The sequence below is a fragment of the Bos javanicus genome, chromosome 13, assembly GCF_032452875.1.
Source record: "Bos javanicus breed banteng chromosome 13, ARS-OSU_banteng_1.0, whole genome shotgun sequence".
Classification (NCBI taxonomy): domain Eukaryota; kingdom Metazoa; phylum Chordata; class Mammalia; order Artiodactyla; family Bovidae; genus Bos; species Bos javanicus.
Genome location: NC_083880.1, coordinates 64,329,430 through 64,346,704, shown reverse-complemented (window position 1 = coordinate 64,346,704; position 17,275 = coordinate 64,329,430). Strand labels below are relative to the sequence as shown.

The 17,275-nt window shown below is 40.2% G+C and overlaps 1 protein-coding gene across 3 annotated transcripts in view; it reads left to right on the top strand.

The window, feature by feature from the left end:
* Nucleotides 1–757: 757 nt before the first annotated feature.
* TRPC4AP (transient receptor potential cation channel subfamily C member 4 associated protein) overlaps nucleotides 758–17,275 on the top strand; it is a 69,650-nt gene continuing 53,132 nt past the window's right edge. Inside the window, exons 1-2 of one of the 3 annotated variants that reach the window (XM_061437369.1) lie at nucleotides 758–996; nucleotides 15,558–15,686. In XM_061437369.1, the coding sequence (XP_061293353.1) occupies nucleotides 829–996; nucleotides 15,558–15,686 (297 nt within the window). In that variant the 5' untranslated portion in view covers nucleotides 758–828. Of the gene's footprint in view, nucleotides 997–1,040; nucleotides 1,359–15,557; nucleotides 15,687–17,275 lie in introns of those variants that run through there. The other 2 variants (XM_061437371.1, XM_061437370.1) reach the window with 2 other exon arrangements.

Here is a 17,275-nt window from a genome sequence, read left to right as displayed (position 1 = left end):
AGGCAAGGAGACACCACGATCCTACCACAGAAGTTTGCCAAAAGCATGATTATGTGGGCTCAGAGTAGAGTAAGAACATACTGGTGGGGAGAAATCAGGTCAAGTTTCCTCTGACAGTGAATATGATGTCACAATTTACCAACCATTTTCCCTTCCATTATTTCATTTAACTTCACAGCAACCTACCAAGTTACACAACTTACCCTACTGTGCGTCTGAGTAGGGATGTGCTGTCTTCCCCTGTAACTCGCATTCCAAAACAGGGACCTAGTTATCTTCTCTGCTCACCACTGCTTTTCCAGGGACCGCTCGGTGCTGGGCGCAGAGCTGGCTCCAAGGAACTATGTATTGGCTGAATAGGCTCCCAGGAACTATTGATTGAATGAACTCGGGAAAATGAAGCTCAGGGAGGTCCGTGGCGAGTCTCAGCAGAAAGAAGCAGATGGGAATCAGAACAGGCGGCCTGGTCCTGGTCTGGAACCCAAGATCTTTTCCTAGTCATTTGACTGTAACCTCCCCAAATTGGCAAGAAATGGGAGACTGCGTACGCAGGGACTTGTCTTCGACCTCGAGGGACCTCAGTGAAATGCTGGACCGAGGGGCCAGAAGGACAAGTGGCACAAGAAACCACTCATCGCTCGCTCTCATCTGCCCGCTTGCGAACAAGACTACATTTCCCGGCAGCCCCCGCGGCACGCACAGCCCCTGCCACGCGGCCTGCGCCTCCGCCGTCGGCCCACTGGGGGCGCTGCGGCGACCCCTCTGCCGCCCCGTAGAAATCTCCGCGGCCCCGGGGCCGCTTGCTTCCTGTTTGTAGGACGAGGAGACATGGCGGCGGCGCCGGCGGCTGCTGGGTCTGGGGCCGGCCGAGGGCGACGGGCGGCGGCAACGGTGGCGGCCTGGGGCGGATGGGGCGGCCGGCCGCGGCCGGGTAACATTCTGCTGCAGCTGCGGCAGGGCCAGCTGACCGGCCGGGGCCTGGCCCGGGCCGTGCAGGTATGAAGCCGGCCCGGAGGGGCGGGGCGGGGTGGACCGGGCGGGAGCTGGCGGGGGGCCGGGGAAGAGGCCTTCCAGGCCGCCGCAGTACGGGCCTGACCCCTCTTGGCCGGTCGCTGGGCCTCTCTGTAGGCTGTCCCGACGCTGTCAGCCGCGGCGGAGCAGTGGGCAGCGGCAGGCTAGAGGCTCCGGGTTAGGGGCCGAGCCGGGCTGGGCTGCATCGGGCACTGATGGCGTGTACGAGTCCTGGGCCCAGCTCCTGGATCCTCCCTTCCTTGCGCCACGTCTGCACGTCTGGGGGACCCTGGGCGAGTTTGCTTTAGCCTCTACGGGCCGCGAGTTTCTCCTCGATGAACTGGGCGGTGGGTCATCATTGCAGCCACCAAACGGTTCCCCAGTCATCATAAATGTCATTCTCTCGGAGAGGCCTTTCCTTGACATAACCCCTCCCCCCCTTCTAAAGTAGGTCCCCATTGTTATTCAGTTACAGCCCAGAATTCGTTTCGTTCACATTACTTTCTTAGTCTCTAATTACGTATTTCTTTGTTGTCTACTCTTTTTCTCGCCTGTATCTTACATTAGGCTGAGCTCCAACGGGTGCAGGGACTGTATCTGTGTTGCGTGTGTAAAGCGTCATGGTTAACAGCTAGGGTTCCGGAGTCAGGCCTGGATTCAGAACCCTGCTGTCTCTTGGTTGGGCAAGTTTACCTTTCTGTGCCTCAGTTTCCTCATTTGTAAAATGAAGATGATTATTAGTAACCAACCTGTTAAGGTGTTGTGAGGATCAAAGACAATTGTGTAAAGCGTTAAGTAAGTTTCTGGTGCATAGTAAAAAGCTGAAGGGTAATCAGTTAATATTAATGCAGTACTTGTTATCTAGCTTACGCTACGTGCCTATTATATGATTAGTTTTGGGTTTTTTGTTTTTTTTTTTTTAATGAATGAAGGACACTGTTTTAGGGTAAATCAGGGTGAATAAGACCAAGGTTGCTTGCTCCTCCCCTTCCCCCTCACCTTGTTCCCAGAACTTACCTTGTAAACACCCCTGTAAAACATTAGCTTAACTTAAGGACAGCTTTTGCATAAAGAAACTTTTAAGTATGTACAGGAAACTAATAAAGTGATTGGTGGAGTGGGAATTGGGTAGATGAGGGAGAGAATGAGAGTGAGATTTTTCATAGTAACTTAGTTTTGAGCCATTTTAATATTATATGGTTAAAAGGACATATGTATATGTGTGTTTGTATAGGGTTACAGATGAAGAAGCAGTTCTGGGTGAGCAGTATTTTCCTTGCCATAAGATAACCATAGATGAGCAACTTTTTTCCCTTTGCATTCTTCTCTATCTGCCTTAAGATCCTGGAAATACTTGCTCTGTCCTTTAACCCAAAGACTCTTACTGACCTGAGTAGGTAGGAACGGGCAGAAAGGGAACTGAACTCACCTTTATTGAGTACATACTTTGGATCAAGCATTGTGCAAGTTATACAGTGTCTTTGTTTCATTCTCAAGTCTTTTGAATCAAGTGTCAGGACTCATCTCTTAACACCGATGAACAAACAGGCTCAGAAAGATTAGGTAATTTGCTCCTAAGCGGTCTTCTTGATAATCTTCTGTGTTCTGAGAGCAATAGAGAGCCACCAGAGTTCTTTAACTTAATGAATGAAAGAAAATTAAGTTCTTTACATTTATTTGTACCCAATGCTGGATGACTTGGAATGGAAGGAGACTGGAGAAACTCATCGGATAGAAGGTACTGGAATGTTCTTGAGCCCCATTTATAATCTGTGGTAATAATTGATTACCACATTAATTACCACCATTAGTATGGTAATCAAGTTGCATACAGACAGGTGTGGGAGCTATTTCAGAGGTTGAGACTGCGGTTCCTTCCCAAAACTATAGTGAAGATAAAGTGGAAATCTTCATCTTTCAAATGTGTCACTTCTTAGTAACTTTGTTTGATCTCTTCCTTGTTCCACTCCTTTTCCTCCCCCACGTTGCAGAGCAAATGAGTTCCTCACAGGTATTTCCATGACACAGTGAGTATATTCTCTTATGGCCTGTGGAATACTTGGAAAGACCAGGTTAAAATTTTCTTCTTTGCGTTTTAAACACATAATGAATGTAAAGTTTACCAACTCATTCATTTTTAAGTGTGCAGTCAGTAAGTATTCATATTGTTGTGAAGCAGATCTCCAGAATTTTTTCATCTTGTACATCTGAAACTTGAGCCATTAAACTACTCTTTTTCCCTTCTCACAGCCCCTGGTAACCACCGTTCTTCTACTTTCTGTTTCCATGAATTTGATTACTTTAAATTCCTCATATAAGTGGAATCATGCATTGTTTGTCTTTTTGTGCCTGGCATATTTAACTTAGCACAATGTCCTCAATGTCCACAATGTAGCATGTAACAGGAATTCCTTGGGAAAAACCAGATTTTGAAGTAAGATGGACCTGTATTGAACCCTAGTTCTGTCATTTACTGCTAGGTTATATTATGTAACCTCTCTTAACCTCAGTTTCGTTATTTCTAAAATGGCAATGGTAACATCTTCTTAGTGCTATTGGGGGAGGAGTAAGTAGAATAATATATCTAAAAAGCTTGCCCAGTGTATGGCATATAGTAGATGCTCAGTAAATAGTTGTTATCAGCTCATAGATCTGAGACTGGGCCTCTTGAAAGACTGTGTTTTATTTTTTTATGTGTCTGCAGAGCCTGAAACAGCACCAGTCATTTGATCCTCAGGACTCAGGAAATTGTTTGACTTGAAATACTGTATCTGAGGGCTTTGTCTTTCTCGGGGCTGTCTCTTTGTATATCCCACACAGTCCCATGGCTTTAAAGAGTTCTGGAGTCAGATTACTTAGATTTGAATCCCAGCTCTGGTACATACTTGCTGTGTGTCTTTGAACAAGTAGTTTAATCTCTTTTTGCCTCAGTTTCTTCATTTATAAAATAGAGATAATCATGGGCTCTAGCTTGGTAAGGCTGTGGTAAGGACCAAGAGCATTTATACATGTAAAGCACTTAAAATGGTGTCTAAAATATAGTAGTCACGCTATAAAGATTAGCAAGTATTGTTTTTAGCAAAACTATTCTGATAGATCCTAAATCTGTATTTCCATCCTGGTTCCCCCCTTTAGCTCCAGTTGGATATATCCAAATACTTTCTCAGCATCTCCACACAGACATCTAATGGGCACCTCAAAAACTTAATATGGCAAATACAGCCCACCAAACCTGATCTTCCTCAAGTCCCAAATGGAACTTGGGAGGAGCCTGGGAGAAGACTCCGGGCTGAATGATTTAAAATGGGGCTTTCCTAGTTGGATTTTAGTGTGCCTTATTTTCATCTCTCCCTTTCAGTTTGTCCTCTGTCAGGTAATAAAATATGCTGGTATGATGCTTTAGTGTTTACAGAGCCTGTCCAGATTTATCAGCACATTTGATCCCTAAAACAAATCAGATCTTATAATCCTTTGCCTAAAACCCTCCAGTGGCAGTTGGTATCAAATGCAGTTTCCTTCCCTGGGGTGCACAGGACCCTGCATGGTCAGTGGGAATTGCGGGAAAGTGATAGACTAGGCAAGGCAACTCAACAGGTCATGACCCACCACACCTAAAGATACCACTTCAGTTTGGAAATCTAATGATAGGCTGGCTTATGGCATCCTGTTCTGTTTCCCAAATTCCAGTCATCACTTCCTTTGTGATTATTGGTATATCTAACTTCTACCTGGGTGTTATTTACTTCATATGTATCTTTTTAGATTGACCCCTCTTTTTTTTTTTTAATTTTCAATTGGTACTGTCTCTTTCAGCCTTGTTCTAAGCATTAACATTTGAAACCTAGAGGTTCAAATCAAATACTGTCCTCTTTGCCTGTCAAGGATAATTTGATATTGAAAACCCCCCAGTAGGATAAATTCTTTTAAAAATATGGATAATATTTAAACAGGTTTTTATATTCACAAACCATAAAATTCACTTTTAATTGTATTAAAACATAACAGATCCCATTAAAGTGGATGCAAGCATTCATTGGTTAATATTAGCAGAATCTAACAATGTCTTTTATCTTCATTAATTAAAGGTATTTAATCTTCATTAATCTTTAAGAAGGCTATTTACTTGCACTTAATTTATTTCGAGGCATTTGATATCTTACACTTAGAACTAAACAAATAAAACATACATTTTATGTTTATGGAATTCATCATTTAATTATTTAAAAAGAAAAGCACTAAAGACAGAAATAAGTCAACAAAAACTGTAAATGTCTGGAAGTGTCACATTTACTAAATAGGTTGACAGCTTAGGCAGCATGATGTAAGAGATTATCACTCCTATAAACTGTCAAACCACAAGTACTCCAAGAGAAAAAACCCATACAACACCTGCCAAAAATTCAGCTTTGAAGATGCCTGGATAGTGGCTCTTTTCATCATACTACTCAGATGCTCACAAGGAAAACAAAACCCAGATGATTATTTTTAAATGAGAGTAAGTGCCTTGTAAGACAAACTGATAGTAGTAAAAGAAATTTCCGTGTGAAGCTGACTATTTCGATTATGATTTGGAGAATCTCTGGGTATCATGAACCTTGCGAAAAATAACAGCAGTGCCCCCACTTTTCACCCCAAGTCCCACTCTCCCCGGGCAGTCACTGTCCACACTGTGGCTGTTTTCTTTTGCAGGTGAAGAGTCCACAAAACAGGAAAACCAATATTCTAAATGACATAAGGCTAATACTTGACTATACAGTTTTAAAGGTTATCTTTTCTCTTCCTCTTGTAGAGGATGAGGGTTTAATTCACAGCACCCTGTGCCATACAATTGGTCTCCATGATTCTTCTAATGTGGTTATGTCAGTTTTGGCCATTGGTATTTTCATTATGATGATAGTGATAAGATATAATTGTTTATGGCAGAGCCATATAGTATGCAACAATTATATTCTGTATAATGCGTTTTTCTTAGTTAAAAGCTGCCCTTTCTTTCCCTACTTTTTAAATTGAAACCTGGGTATAGTAGAATTCACCCTTCCAGTGTATAGTTCTGTAAGTTTTGACAAACACACATAGTTGTGTGACCACCACTGTAGTTAAGACAAACACACACAGTTGTGTGACCACCACTGTAGTTAAGACAAACACACACAGTTGTGTGACCACCACTGTAGTTAAGACAAACACACACAGTTGTGTGACCACCACTGTAGTTAAGACAAACACACATAGTTGTGTGACCACCACTGTAGTTAAGATTCAGGAAGTTCCCCTGTAGTAGTCTACCCTTCCCCACCACCATCCCTTGGCAGCTGCGCATCTGTTGTCTGTCCTGTTATGCTGTTTTACTGACTGTCACAGAAATGGAATCATACCCTTCCCCACCACCATCCCTTGGCAGCTGCGCATCTGTTGTCTATCCTGTTAGGCTGTTTTACTGACTGTCACAGAAATGGAATCATTCCATATGTAGCCTTTTGAGTCTGGCTTCTTTCACTATAATCATCCTTATAAAATTTGCTTTACTTTTTGTTACAATTTATTACCAAATTCTAAAACTCCTACTTTTTTCTTTTAAAAAGAAATTCTTGGAACCCTCTGGCCCACCTCAGCTTGGACTAGTTACTTGCTAGAATAGCTGTATTGCTGAATTTTGGGGGTTTCCCTTCACCAAATTCAGGACATTTTGTTTCTTTTTCTCATGTTTTGGATCTCTGTTTTCTGAATCCTGTGTTCCTTTCTCTTGGAGTACATTCTCTAGTAGCCACCTAAGAAAGCATACATGGGAGGTAACTTTCTTTTAAGTTTGTATGTCTGAAAATGTCTTTTTTTTCTTATACTTGAGTGTTTAGTTTAGCTGGGTATATAATTCTAAGTTAGAAGTTATTTTCCATTAGAGTTTTAATGGCATATTATTCCATTGTGTTTAAACACTTGGTGTAACTGTCGAAAGGTTCTGTTCTCATGCCCCATCCTTTGTACATGACCTATATTCCCACTCCTTACCTCCTAAGAGCTTTTAGGGTCGTCTCTTTTTCTGGTCTTCTGTAATTTTACCTATAATATGCATTGATGAAAGTCTTCTTATTCATTATGGGTACACTTTGGTAGATGTACATTAAAATATGTAACAACTAAGATGAAATCATGTCTATCACCTGACTAACCCCTCTGCAAATGATTGCACTAAGTGTTCTCTTAGGATCTTCCTATTTTTAAAAGACATCTTCTCTCTTTTGAAGTTTGGGCTATGATTGCTTTGGAGAACTTCATAGAATAAGTGAGACGTGAGTTGGTTCTGAAGAATGAGTAGACTTTTAACAGTAGCGTAGATATTTCTCAGGAACACCATTGAGAAAGTCCTCATAACTGGCCATTAGAAGACAGAAGAGAAAGTGAAGTGCTCCTGTGGGAGATCGGTGGGAGACAAGTTTAGATATTTGGGATTAGGGCGGGGAACGTAACATTTATTGAACGTCCACAGTATGCCATTGTGCATAGAGTTGGCTTTTTTTCTTTAAGTTTATTGTTAAATATTTGACCTTTAAAAAGCTGTAATAAGTAATACCAGTGTATTGCCACAGTAAACATGTACCCATGGCCAAATTTGAGAAGTTATTAATATATTTAATTCCCCTTTCATGTCAGTCCCTCTCTGCCGGAGATAACATTTGTTTTGAGTAACATATACTCATGTACAAAAGGGAGAAAGTGAGTCTGCCTTACAGATGGCCTGCTGCCACCTCTCCTATCTCCCTCCAGTTCTACTCCCAGATGCAACTCTGGTTATTGATTTCTTGTGGATCCCTCTGTCTAAGCTTAGGAAAGCAAATGTGTCTCTATAGTCTTCCTTACACAAGTGATACTGTCCTATACATACTGTTGTGTAGTCTGTATACACACTATACGTGCTATGTGCTTCTAGCTTTTTTCACTTACAAATGTATTGTCGAGATCCTTCCATAGTCACTACATAAGACTATTTTATTTCAGGCATTTACAAAACTTTCTGTGTTGAAATGCACAAAGATAAATGAACAGCTGAAAATTACCTACTATGTAGCAAATACTGCATCACCTCTGTACTCCTTACTAACCTCTCTATCTACTCTTCTTCCCCTCAAATGAAATCGCTAGTGTAACTTCTGACTTTGCATTTAGTCATACTAGTTTTTATACTTTATACAAATAGCATCAGGGCTTCCCAGGTGGCACAGTGGTAGAGACTCTGCCTGCCTGTCCAGGAGACTCAGGTTCAATCCCTGGATTGGGAAGATTCCCTGGTGGAGGAAATGGCAACCCACTCCAGTATTCTTGCCTGGAAAATCCCATGGACAGAAGAGCCTGGTAGGCTATAGTCCATGGGGTCATAAAGAGTTGAACACGCCTGAGCCCGCATATGCATACGTACCTACATACATAGAATCAAACAGTATGTACTAAGTCTGCCTTCTGCCTTCTTTCAGTCCACATTGTGAGATTCATCCCTGATGACAGGTAAAGATGTAGTTCATTCATTTTGATTGCTATATAGTATTAAACCACAGTTAATTCATTGTAATTTTGATGAGTATTTGGGATCTTTCCAGTTTTTGGCGGTTTTGAATAATGCTTATGTGAACATTCTTGTACTTGTCTCTTGAAGCATATCTGTGCAATTTCTTTGGGGTGTATACTTAAACGTAGAATTCCTAGGTTATAGGATATACATAGGTTTAGCATCATCAGCTAAACAGTTTCCCAAATGGTTGTACTAATTTACAGTCCCACCAGCAGTGTATGTGAGCTCCTCTTCCATGTTCTGACTAACCTGTGGTGTTGCCAGTCTTTTTAGTCATTCTAGTGTGTGAGAAGTGGCGTCTCATGATTTTAGTTTGTGTTTCCCTCATGACTAGTGACGGAGAAGGCAATGGCACCCCGCTCCAGCACTCTTGCCTGGAAAATCCCAGGGACGGGGGAGCCTGGTAGGCTGCAGTCCATGCGGTTGCGAAGAGTTGGACACGACTGAGCGACTTCACTTTCACTTTTCACTTTCATGCATTGGAGAAGGAAATGGCAACCCACTCCAGTGTTCTTGCCTGGAGAATCCCAGGGACGGGGAGCCTGCTGGGAGGCCGTCTATGGGGTCGCACAGAGGCGGACACGACTGAAGCGACTTAGCAGCAGCAGCAGCATGACTAGTGAAGTTAAGCATCTTTTCAGGAGTTTATTGGCCATTTGGACTTTCTGTCTTGTGGATTACCTGTCTAAATCTTTTACATATTTTTCTGGTGGGGTTTTTCATTTAAAACAAAGTTCTTTTTATTTGCTGGATATGAGCCCTTTGTAGTTATATTTGGCAGATATCTTCTCTTATTTGGTGGCTTGCCTTGTTAGTCTCTCAAAAGATCTTTTGGTAAACAGAAGTGCTTAATTTTAATACCACTATTTTCCCTTATGGTTAGTGCTTTTTGTATTCTGTTTAATAAATCTTTACCTACTCTAAGGTCATGAAGATACTCTGCTTATCTTCTAGAAGCTTTACTGTTTTGCCTTTGCCATTGAAACATATGTTCCACTTGGAATTTATTTTTGGGTGTGGTGTGAGCTTTTCCATAGAGATATCGAGTTGACCAGTTGCTTATTGAAAAGTCTTTTTTTGTCCCTCCAGTGCTGTGTAGTATTTGTTTTCACGTCTGTTTCATGTCTGTTCTGTTCCTTTAATTTGTCCGTTTGCCCTTATGCTAATACCAATTCTTATTTTCTGTAATTTTATGTGTTGATTTTGGTTATAGAATATTGAATCAGAAGAGTAGCTTCTCCTAGTTTTCTTCAAGAATTCCTTGGCTCTTCTTGGTCCTTTGCCATTTCCATATACATTTTTGAATGAGTGTGTACATTTTTACAACAGAATTTTGATTGGGTTTGCTTTCAGTCTATTCAATACTGCACACTCATTCTCTCCTTCCCTTACATCTCTTTTTCTCTGACTTAATCTTCCTAATCTCTCTTGATGATATTTTATAGTTTTCTATGTAGTGGTCTTTGTTAGATTCATTCCTTGGTGTTTGATATGATTTGATGGTATCGTAAATAGCATTTTAAAAATCATGTTTTCTAACTGTAGCTGTAATATAAAAACAAGATTGGTTTTTGTATTGCTGCAGTGTTTATATTGCTCCTGTATTTTAATACTTTAGATTATTTTGGATTGTGTGTGTGTACAGTCATCTGCAAGTATATCTGCAAATGAAGCTTTTATTTTATCCCTTCCTATCTTGCATCTTTTTTTTCTTACCTAACTGCTGTTTGGGATGCTCCTTTACAGTGAATTGAAGTGGCATGTCACTGACCTAAGAGGGAGACCCTTAAACATTTAACCATTAAGTATGATGTTGAATATTTTCCGTAGATACTCTTATTAGTTCACTTCTTTTCTGAGTTTTTGTGTTGAATTCTATCAAAATGCTTTTTCTGCATTGAGATGTTAATATAATTGTTTTCCTTTGTGTTATTAATATGATGAATTACACTGAGTAAACTTTTCAAATATTAAACCAAATCTGAATTTCTGATTCAAAACTTCATCCTTTTTATAGATTGCTAAATTTGATTTCTAATTTTCTTATTAGGATTTTTTTCCTTCTGTGTTTATGAATGAGAATGGCCTATAATTTTCCTTTCACCAGGTTTTGGTATCAAGTTTATCCTGGCCACTAGTCATAGCTTTAGTTGGACCCCACAAATTTTGATCTGTAGTATTTTCATTGTCATTTATTTCGGAATATTTTCAAATTTTTCCTTGGATTTCTTCTTTGACCTATGCATCTTTAGGAGGTATACTTTTTAATTTATGAACATCAGGGTTTTATAATTATCTTTCTGTTACAGATTTTAGGCTGATTGCACTGCAGTCAGAGAACATAGTTTGTGTTTTGATTCATTTAGATATGTATTGAAATTTGCTCCATGGCCCGGCAGCTGCGCATTTTGTAAATGCTCTGTGTACTTGCAAAGAATGTATCACTTCAGTTCAGTTCAGTCGCTCAGTCGTGTCCGACTCTTTGCGAACCCTTGAATCGCAGCATGCCAGACCTCCCTGTCTACCACCAACTCCCGGGGTTCACTCAGACTCATGTCCACTGAGTCAGTTGATGCCATCCAGCCATCTCATCCTCTGTTGTCCCCTTCTCCTCCTGCCCCAAGCCCTCCCAGCATGAGTCTTTTCCAATCAGTGAACTCTTCGCATGAGATGGCCAAAGTACTGGAGTTTCAGCTTTAGCATCATTGCTTCCAAAGAACACCCAGGGCTGATCTCCTTCAGAATGGACTGGTTGGATCTTCTTGCAGTCCAACGGACTCTCAAGAGTCTTCTCCAACACCACAGTTTCAAAGCATCAATTCTCGGCGCTCAGCCTTCTTCACAGTCCAACTGTCATATCCATACATGACCACTGGAAAAACCATAGCCTTGACTAGATGGACCTTTGTTGGCAAAGTAATGTCTCTGCTTTTGAATATGCTATCTAGGTTGGTCATAACTTTCCTTCCAAGCAGTAAGCGTCTTTTAATTTCATGGCTGCAGTCACCATCTGCAGTGATTTTGGAGCCCAGAAAAATAAAGTCTGACACTGTTTCCACTGTTTCCCCATCTATTTTTATATCACTTTTTATGAAGTGATGGGACCAGATGCCATGATCTTAGTTTTCTGAATGTTGAGCTTTAAGCCAACTTTTTCACTCTCCTCCTTCACTTTCATCAAGAGGCTTTTTAGTTCCTCTTCACTTTCTGCCATAAGGGTGGTGTCATCTGCATAAGTGTAGTGTCACTTTCTGCAGTGAAGCCGTCTGGAATTTTGATCAGTTCAGTTCAGTCACTCAGTTGTGGCTGACTCTTTGGGACCTCATGGACTGCAGCACAACAGGCCTCCCTGTCCATCACCAACTCCCGGAGTTTACTCAGACTCATGTCCATTGAGTCAGTGATGCCATCCAACCATCTCATCAATGTGGAGAATATTGCCATATTAGAAATATTAAGTCTTCCAATCTCTGAGCATGAATGGCTTTCCATTTATTTAGGCATTCTTTACTTCTTTAATTTTTTTCAATGATGTTTTGTGTTTCATTGTACAGATCTTATATTTTGTTAAATTTATTCATAAGTATTCTTTTTGATGCTGTTACAAATGGGATTGCTTTCTTATTTTAACTTTTGGATTGTTCATTGCAGATGCATAGAAATTCAGGTGATTTTTGTATACTGATTTTGTATCCTGAAACCTTGCCAAACTCATTGATTAGCTCTAAGTGTGTGTGTGGGTCTCCTTTGAAAAAATGTCCATTTAGGTCTTATGCCTATTTTTAAATTGGGTTGTTTATATTTTTTTTTTTCTGTTGAAGTATAGTTGATTTATAATGTTATGCTAATTTGTGCTAATTAGTTTTTTGTAGTTTTGCTTTGAGTTGTGTGAGCTGTTTATATGTTTTAGGTATTAATCCCTTATTATATCATTTGCAAATATTTTCTGTCATTCAGTGGGTTCTGCCTTTTCATTTTGTTGATTGCTTCCTTTGCTGTGCAAAGGCTTTTATGTTTAATCAGGCTCCATTTATTTGTTTTTGATTCTTTTGCCTGAGGAGACACAGAAAACATACTGCAATGATTTATGTCAGAGTTCTGCCTCTGTTCTCTTCTAAGAGTTCTATGGTTTCTTGTCTTACATTTAGGTCTTCAGTCTATTTTGAGTTTATTTTTTATATTTTGTGAAAAAATGTTCAAATTTCTTTTTTTAAATTTATTTTACTGAAGTATAGTTGATTTGCAGTGTTGTGTTACACATGCCATTGTTTTACATATAGCTATACAGTTTTCCCAACACTGCTTATTAAAGAGGCTGTCTTTTCACTGTTGTATATTCTTGTTGGTTTTGGTATAAATTAATTGACCATAAGTGGTGGGTTTATTTCTGGGCTTTCTGTTGCGTTCCATTGATCTGTGTGTCTGCATCCATGTGCCAGTACTGTGCAGTTTTGGTTCCTGTAGTTTTGTAGTATAGTCTGAATCAGGGAGCGTGATACCATCAGCTTTGTTCTTTTTTTTTTTTTCCAGGATGGTTGTGGCAGTTCTGGATCTTTTGTGGTTCCATATACATTTTAGGATTTTGTTCTAGTTCTGTGAAAAATGCCATGGATATTTTGATAGGGATTGCATTAAATCTGTAGATTGCTTTGAGTGTATGACGTTTTAACTAGTCTTCTAATCCAAGGACACAGGATATCTTTCCATTTCTATGTATCATCCTTAATTTGCTTCATCATTGTTTTATAGTTTTCAGAGTATAGGTCTTTCACCTCCTTGATTAAGTTTATTTCTAGGTATTCTTTTAATGTCTTTGGTTTTGGTATCAGGGTAATACTAGCCTCATAGAATGAGTTGGGAAGTGTTCCTTCTTCTGTTTTATGGAAGAATTTGTGAAGTATTTGCCAATTTCTCTTTAAATGTTCAATAGAATTTACTAGTGAAGCATCTAGACTTGGGCTTTTATGGGTCGTTTCCTTCCTCCATCCCTCCCTCCTTTTCTTCCTTTTGTACTAAATCACTAATTTGATCTCTTTAATTGTTTTAGGTATATCAGATTTTCTGTTTCTTCTTAAGTTAGTTTCTGTTATTTGTGTCCTTCTGAGAATTTGTACATTTCATCTAATTTATGTAGTTTGTTGGCCTATAGTTGCTCCTAGTATTTCCATGTAAACCTTTTTATCTCCTTAAAATTGGTAGTTGTTTCCTCTTTCATTCCTGAATATATAGTAATTTGAGTCAATGTAAGTTAGTCAGTGTAACTATTTTTAATATTGTTGGTCTTTTTGAAGAACCAAATTTGATTTTGTTGATTTTTTTCCTGTTATTTTTCTTTTCTCTATATCACTTATTTTTGCAAGGATATTTTTAATTTCCTCATGCTTGCTTTGGGTTGGGTTTACTCCGTTTTCCCCCTAGTTTCTCATGATGGAAGATAAGATAATCTGAGATTGCTCTCCTTTTTAATATAAATGTTTATAGCTATAAACTTGTAAGCACTGCTTTTGCCAAGACCCATGAAGCCATTGTTATTTTCTGTCTTTTTCCTTTCAAGGAAGGGAAAGGTGTTTTGTTTTTTTTCCATTGTTTTGGGGTTTGCCTTAATTTGAGTTTGCTTGAAGAATATAACATTTCTGATAATCATTTAGACCTACAGAAATGGTAATTTCCTATGGTTCACCCTAATACAAATATTCAGAAACATTTCATTATCTTTCATGACCCTTGAATTATTTTATTTTTATAATCTAAGAAAACAAGCTCAGGAAGAGTAATGGGACTTGTCCAAGATCAGAGTACTGATGTGCATCAGGATAGGCCAAGCTGTTACTGAAGACCTGCGTGTCCTTTGTAAGCTGCAATGAGCTTTTGATCTAATTGAGGGATAAGTCTACATGAAAATAATTCACTTCTGGCACCGATAATGCCATATCCCCAAAATAGACACTGCCATGATTAATGAACCTGTCATTAGACTAGGCTATTGCTCATGCCTTCAGACACTTACTGAGCCCCTGCTCCGTGCCTGGCGTCCTTGGGGAGAAAGAAGGCGTGCGCGGTAAACACAGCCTGACACCTGCTCTGTAGCGGCGGCGGTTAGGACAAATGAGCCAGTAACTATGATACTGTACGATAAATGTTAGATAAGGTCCCAGACCCTCTCAGAAAGGAGAGAGAGGAAGTCCTATCAAGGAAAGTTTCTGGTTTTTTGGCTTGCATTTTGAAGGAGAAGGAACTTTCTAGGTAGAAGAGACAGGGAGGAGGAGGAGCTTTCCAGGTAGGAAAGACAGGGAGGAGAAGGAGCTTTCCAGGTAGAAGAGACAGGGAGGAGGAGGAGCTTTCCAGGTAGGAAAGATGCCCAGAAATGTTCTGTTCTCTGGCATAGAGTCCACCCTTGAACAGCACAGAGGCGTAGGGGCGCTGACCGTTCAGTCACAATTCTTGTATAACTTAAGAGTCAGCCCTCCGTACCCACAGTTTCCCTGCACCTGTGGAATCAGCCAGCCATGGATTGTGTAGTACTGTAGTATTTACTACTGAAGAAAATTTCTCATGTAAGTGGACCCATGCAGTTCAAACCTGTATATGTGTGTGTGTAAATAATTACGCCTCTTGCTCCCACCTTAGGTTTATTTTCTCCCCATACAGGTGGCATACCTATACAGAGCTGTGTACGGGGGAAGCACATATGCAAAGCATAGAGAGAGAACACATACATTTGGAGCCTAGAGTGTGCATTGGGCAAAGAAGAAGTTAAGAGAGGAAAGTAGGTGATAGAGTAGGAAGGGGGTGTATCATAAACCAGGAGCTGGACTTTGACCTTACAGGCTGTCGGGAAACTTTGGAAGGTTTCTAGAAAGACCTTTGACTTACTTGTCCTGGGTGGATTTGGGAGCCAGCTGCTCTCTTTTGCTGTATGTTCTAGTACTTCTTTCCTCACCAGTAATAGTTTCCTCTTTTTTTTTTTTTTCCTTTGGACTTACAGTTCACTGAAACTTTTTTGACGGAAAGGGACAAACAGTCCAAATGGAGTGGAATTCCGCAGCTGCTCCTTAAGCTGTATGCGACCAGCCACCTCCACAGTGACTTCGTTGAATGCCAAAACATCCTCAAGGTAACTGTTAGGGGCACTGGAGGGGCTGCATTCAGGCCTCCAGGTGATACCAGACATCTGGGTTATTCCTCTTTTTCAGTCTGCTTTTTAAAATAGCCTGTATTTATTGAGTAAGCTGTAGAAAATTTGGGAAGTTCAGAAAAAGTGCAAAGAAGAAAATAAAAATCACCTATAATCCCACCACACAGAGATAATCACCATAAAGTTCCCGGTGTATATACTTCTGGGTTTTATTCACACTTGTTTTGTCCTGCTGCTGCTACTGCTAAGTCACTTCAGTCATGTCCGACTCTCTGCGACCCCATAGATGGCAGCCCACCTATGGGCAGCACGGGGGAGCCTGGGATTCTCCAGGCAAGAACACTGGAGTGGGTTGCCATTTCCTTCTCCAATGCATGAAAGTGAAAAATGAAAGTGAAGTCGCTCAGTCGTGTCTGACCCTCAGTGACCCCATGGACTGCAGCCTTCCAGGCTCCTCCGTCCATGGGATTTTCCAGGCAACAGTACTGGAGTGGGGTGCCATCGCCTTCTCCGTGTTTTGTCCTAGTACTTGCCTAATTAACGAGGCCTTGCCCTGGGATTGGGATACATTCTTTTTCAATGGGATTTAAAAGGTCCCATTTGGGTGAGACTTCAAGGAAGTGGCCTTGTGGTTGTTGATAAGTATGACAGGCATCTGAAGGTGAAGGGACTTGGAAAGAGTGCAGAGACATCCAGGGCAGTTGTTCTCAATCTGGAGTGTGTTACAGAGTCACCTGGAAGCCTTGTTAATGGTGGGCCCTGCCAGTAGAATTTCTGATTTAGTAGGTCAAACTTCATATTGGGAAAGCAGGTCCAACTTTGAATTTAGATTACTGGCTCTAATGTAGCTAAAATCTATTCAAGTTATATTTGATCATAATAAAATATGTTTTTCATATGTGAAGTTCTGTTTATTATTTCACATAAATCATTTTTAAATATTAATAGGGCCAGATAAGTTTAATCTTTACCTTTCAGAAGAGATGTTTTGTCTACACAACTTTTTTTGTAAATTGAAAATCATTCCCAAGTAAAAGTTTATAAAAAGATGTTTGTGTTCTTAATCTTCTCACAGTTTGATTTAGGATAGAAATAATTACAGTGTCTTATGCTTGCTTGAAAACATTTTGTGAAGAATTATACATTATTTCACTTGATTCCTGCAAAATCTCTGAGATATGAGGTAGATGAAAGAGGGAAATTCATATTTGTGAGTGCTTGCTATGTAATCATCATTTCTTTATGCATTCAACAAATACTTGAAATTTACTATGTACCAGGCATATTTAATTTTTATGATAACTCTGTGAGATGGGTGGTATTAGTGGATTAGTCCAAAATACTTTGATTGCATGTAACAGTAACCCACTCAGATTAGCGAAAAAGATTTTTTATTGTCTCACATCTTCAGAAAGCACAGATGTGAATTCAGGGGCCAAATAGAGTTAGGCAGTCTATTTCTTATCTTGACATCTGTGTGTGGCCTCGTATTCTTCCACAGAAGTAGGGCTGTTACCTGAAGAAGAGAAAAGGAGATACTGAGCAGGAAAATCCAGGTGTCTTCTGCA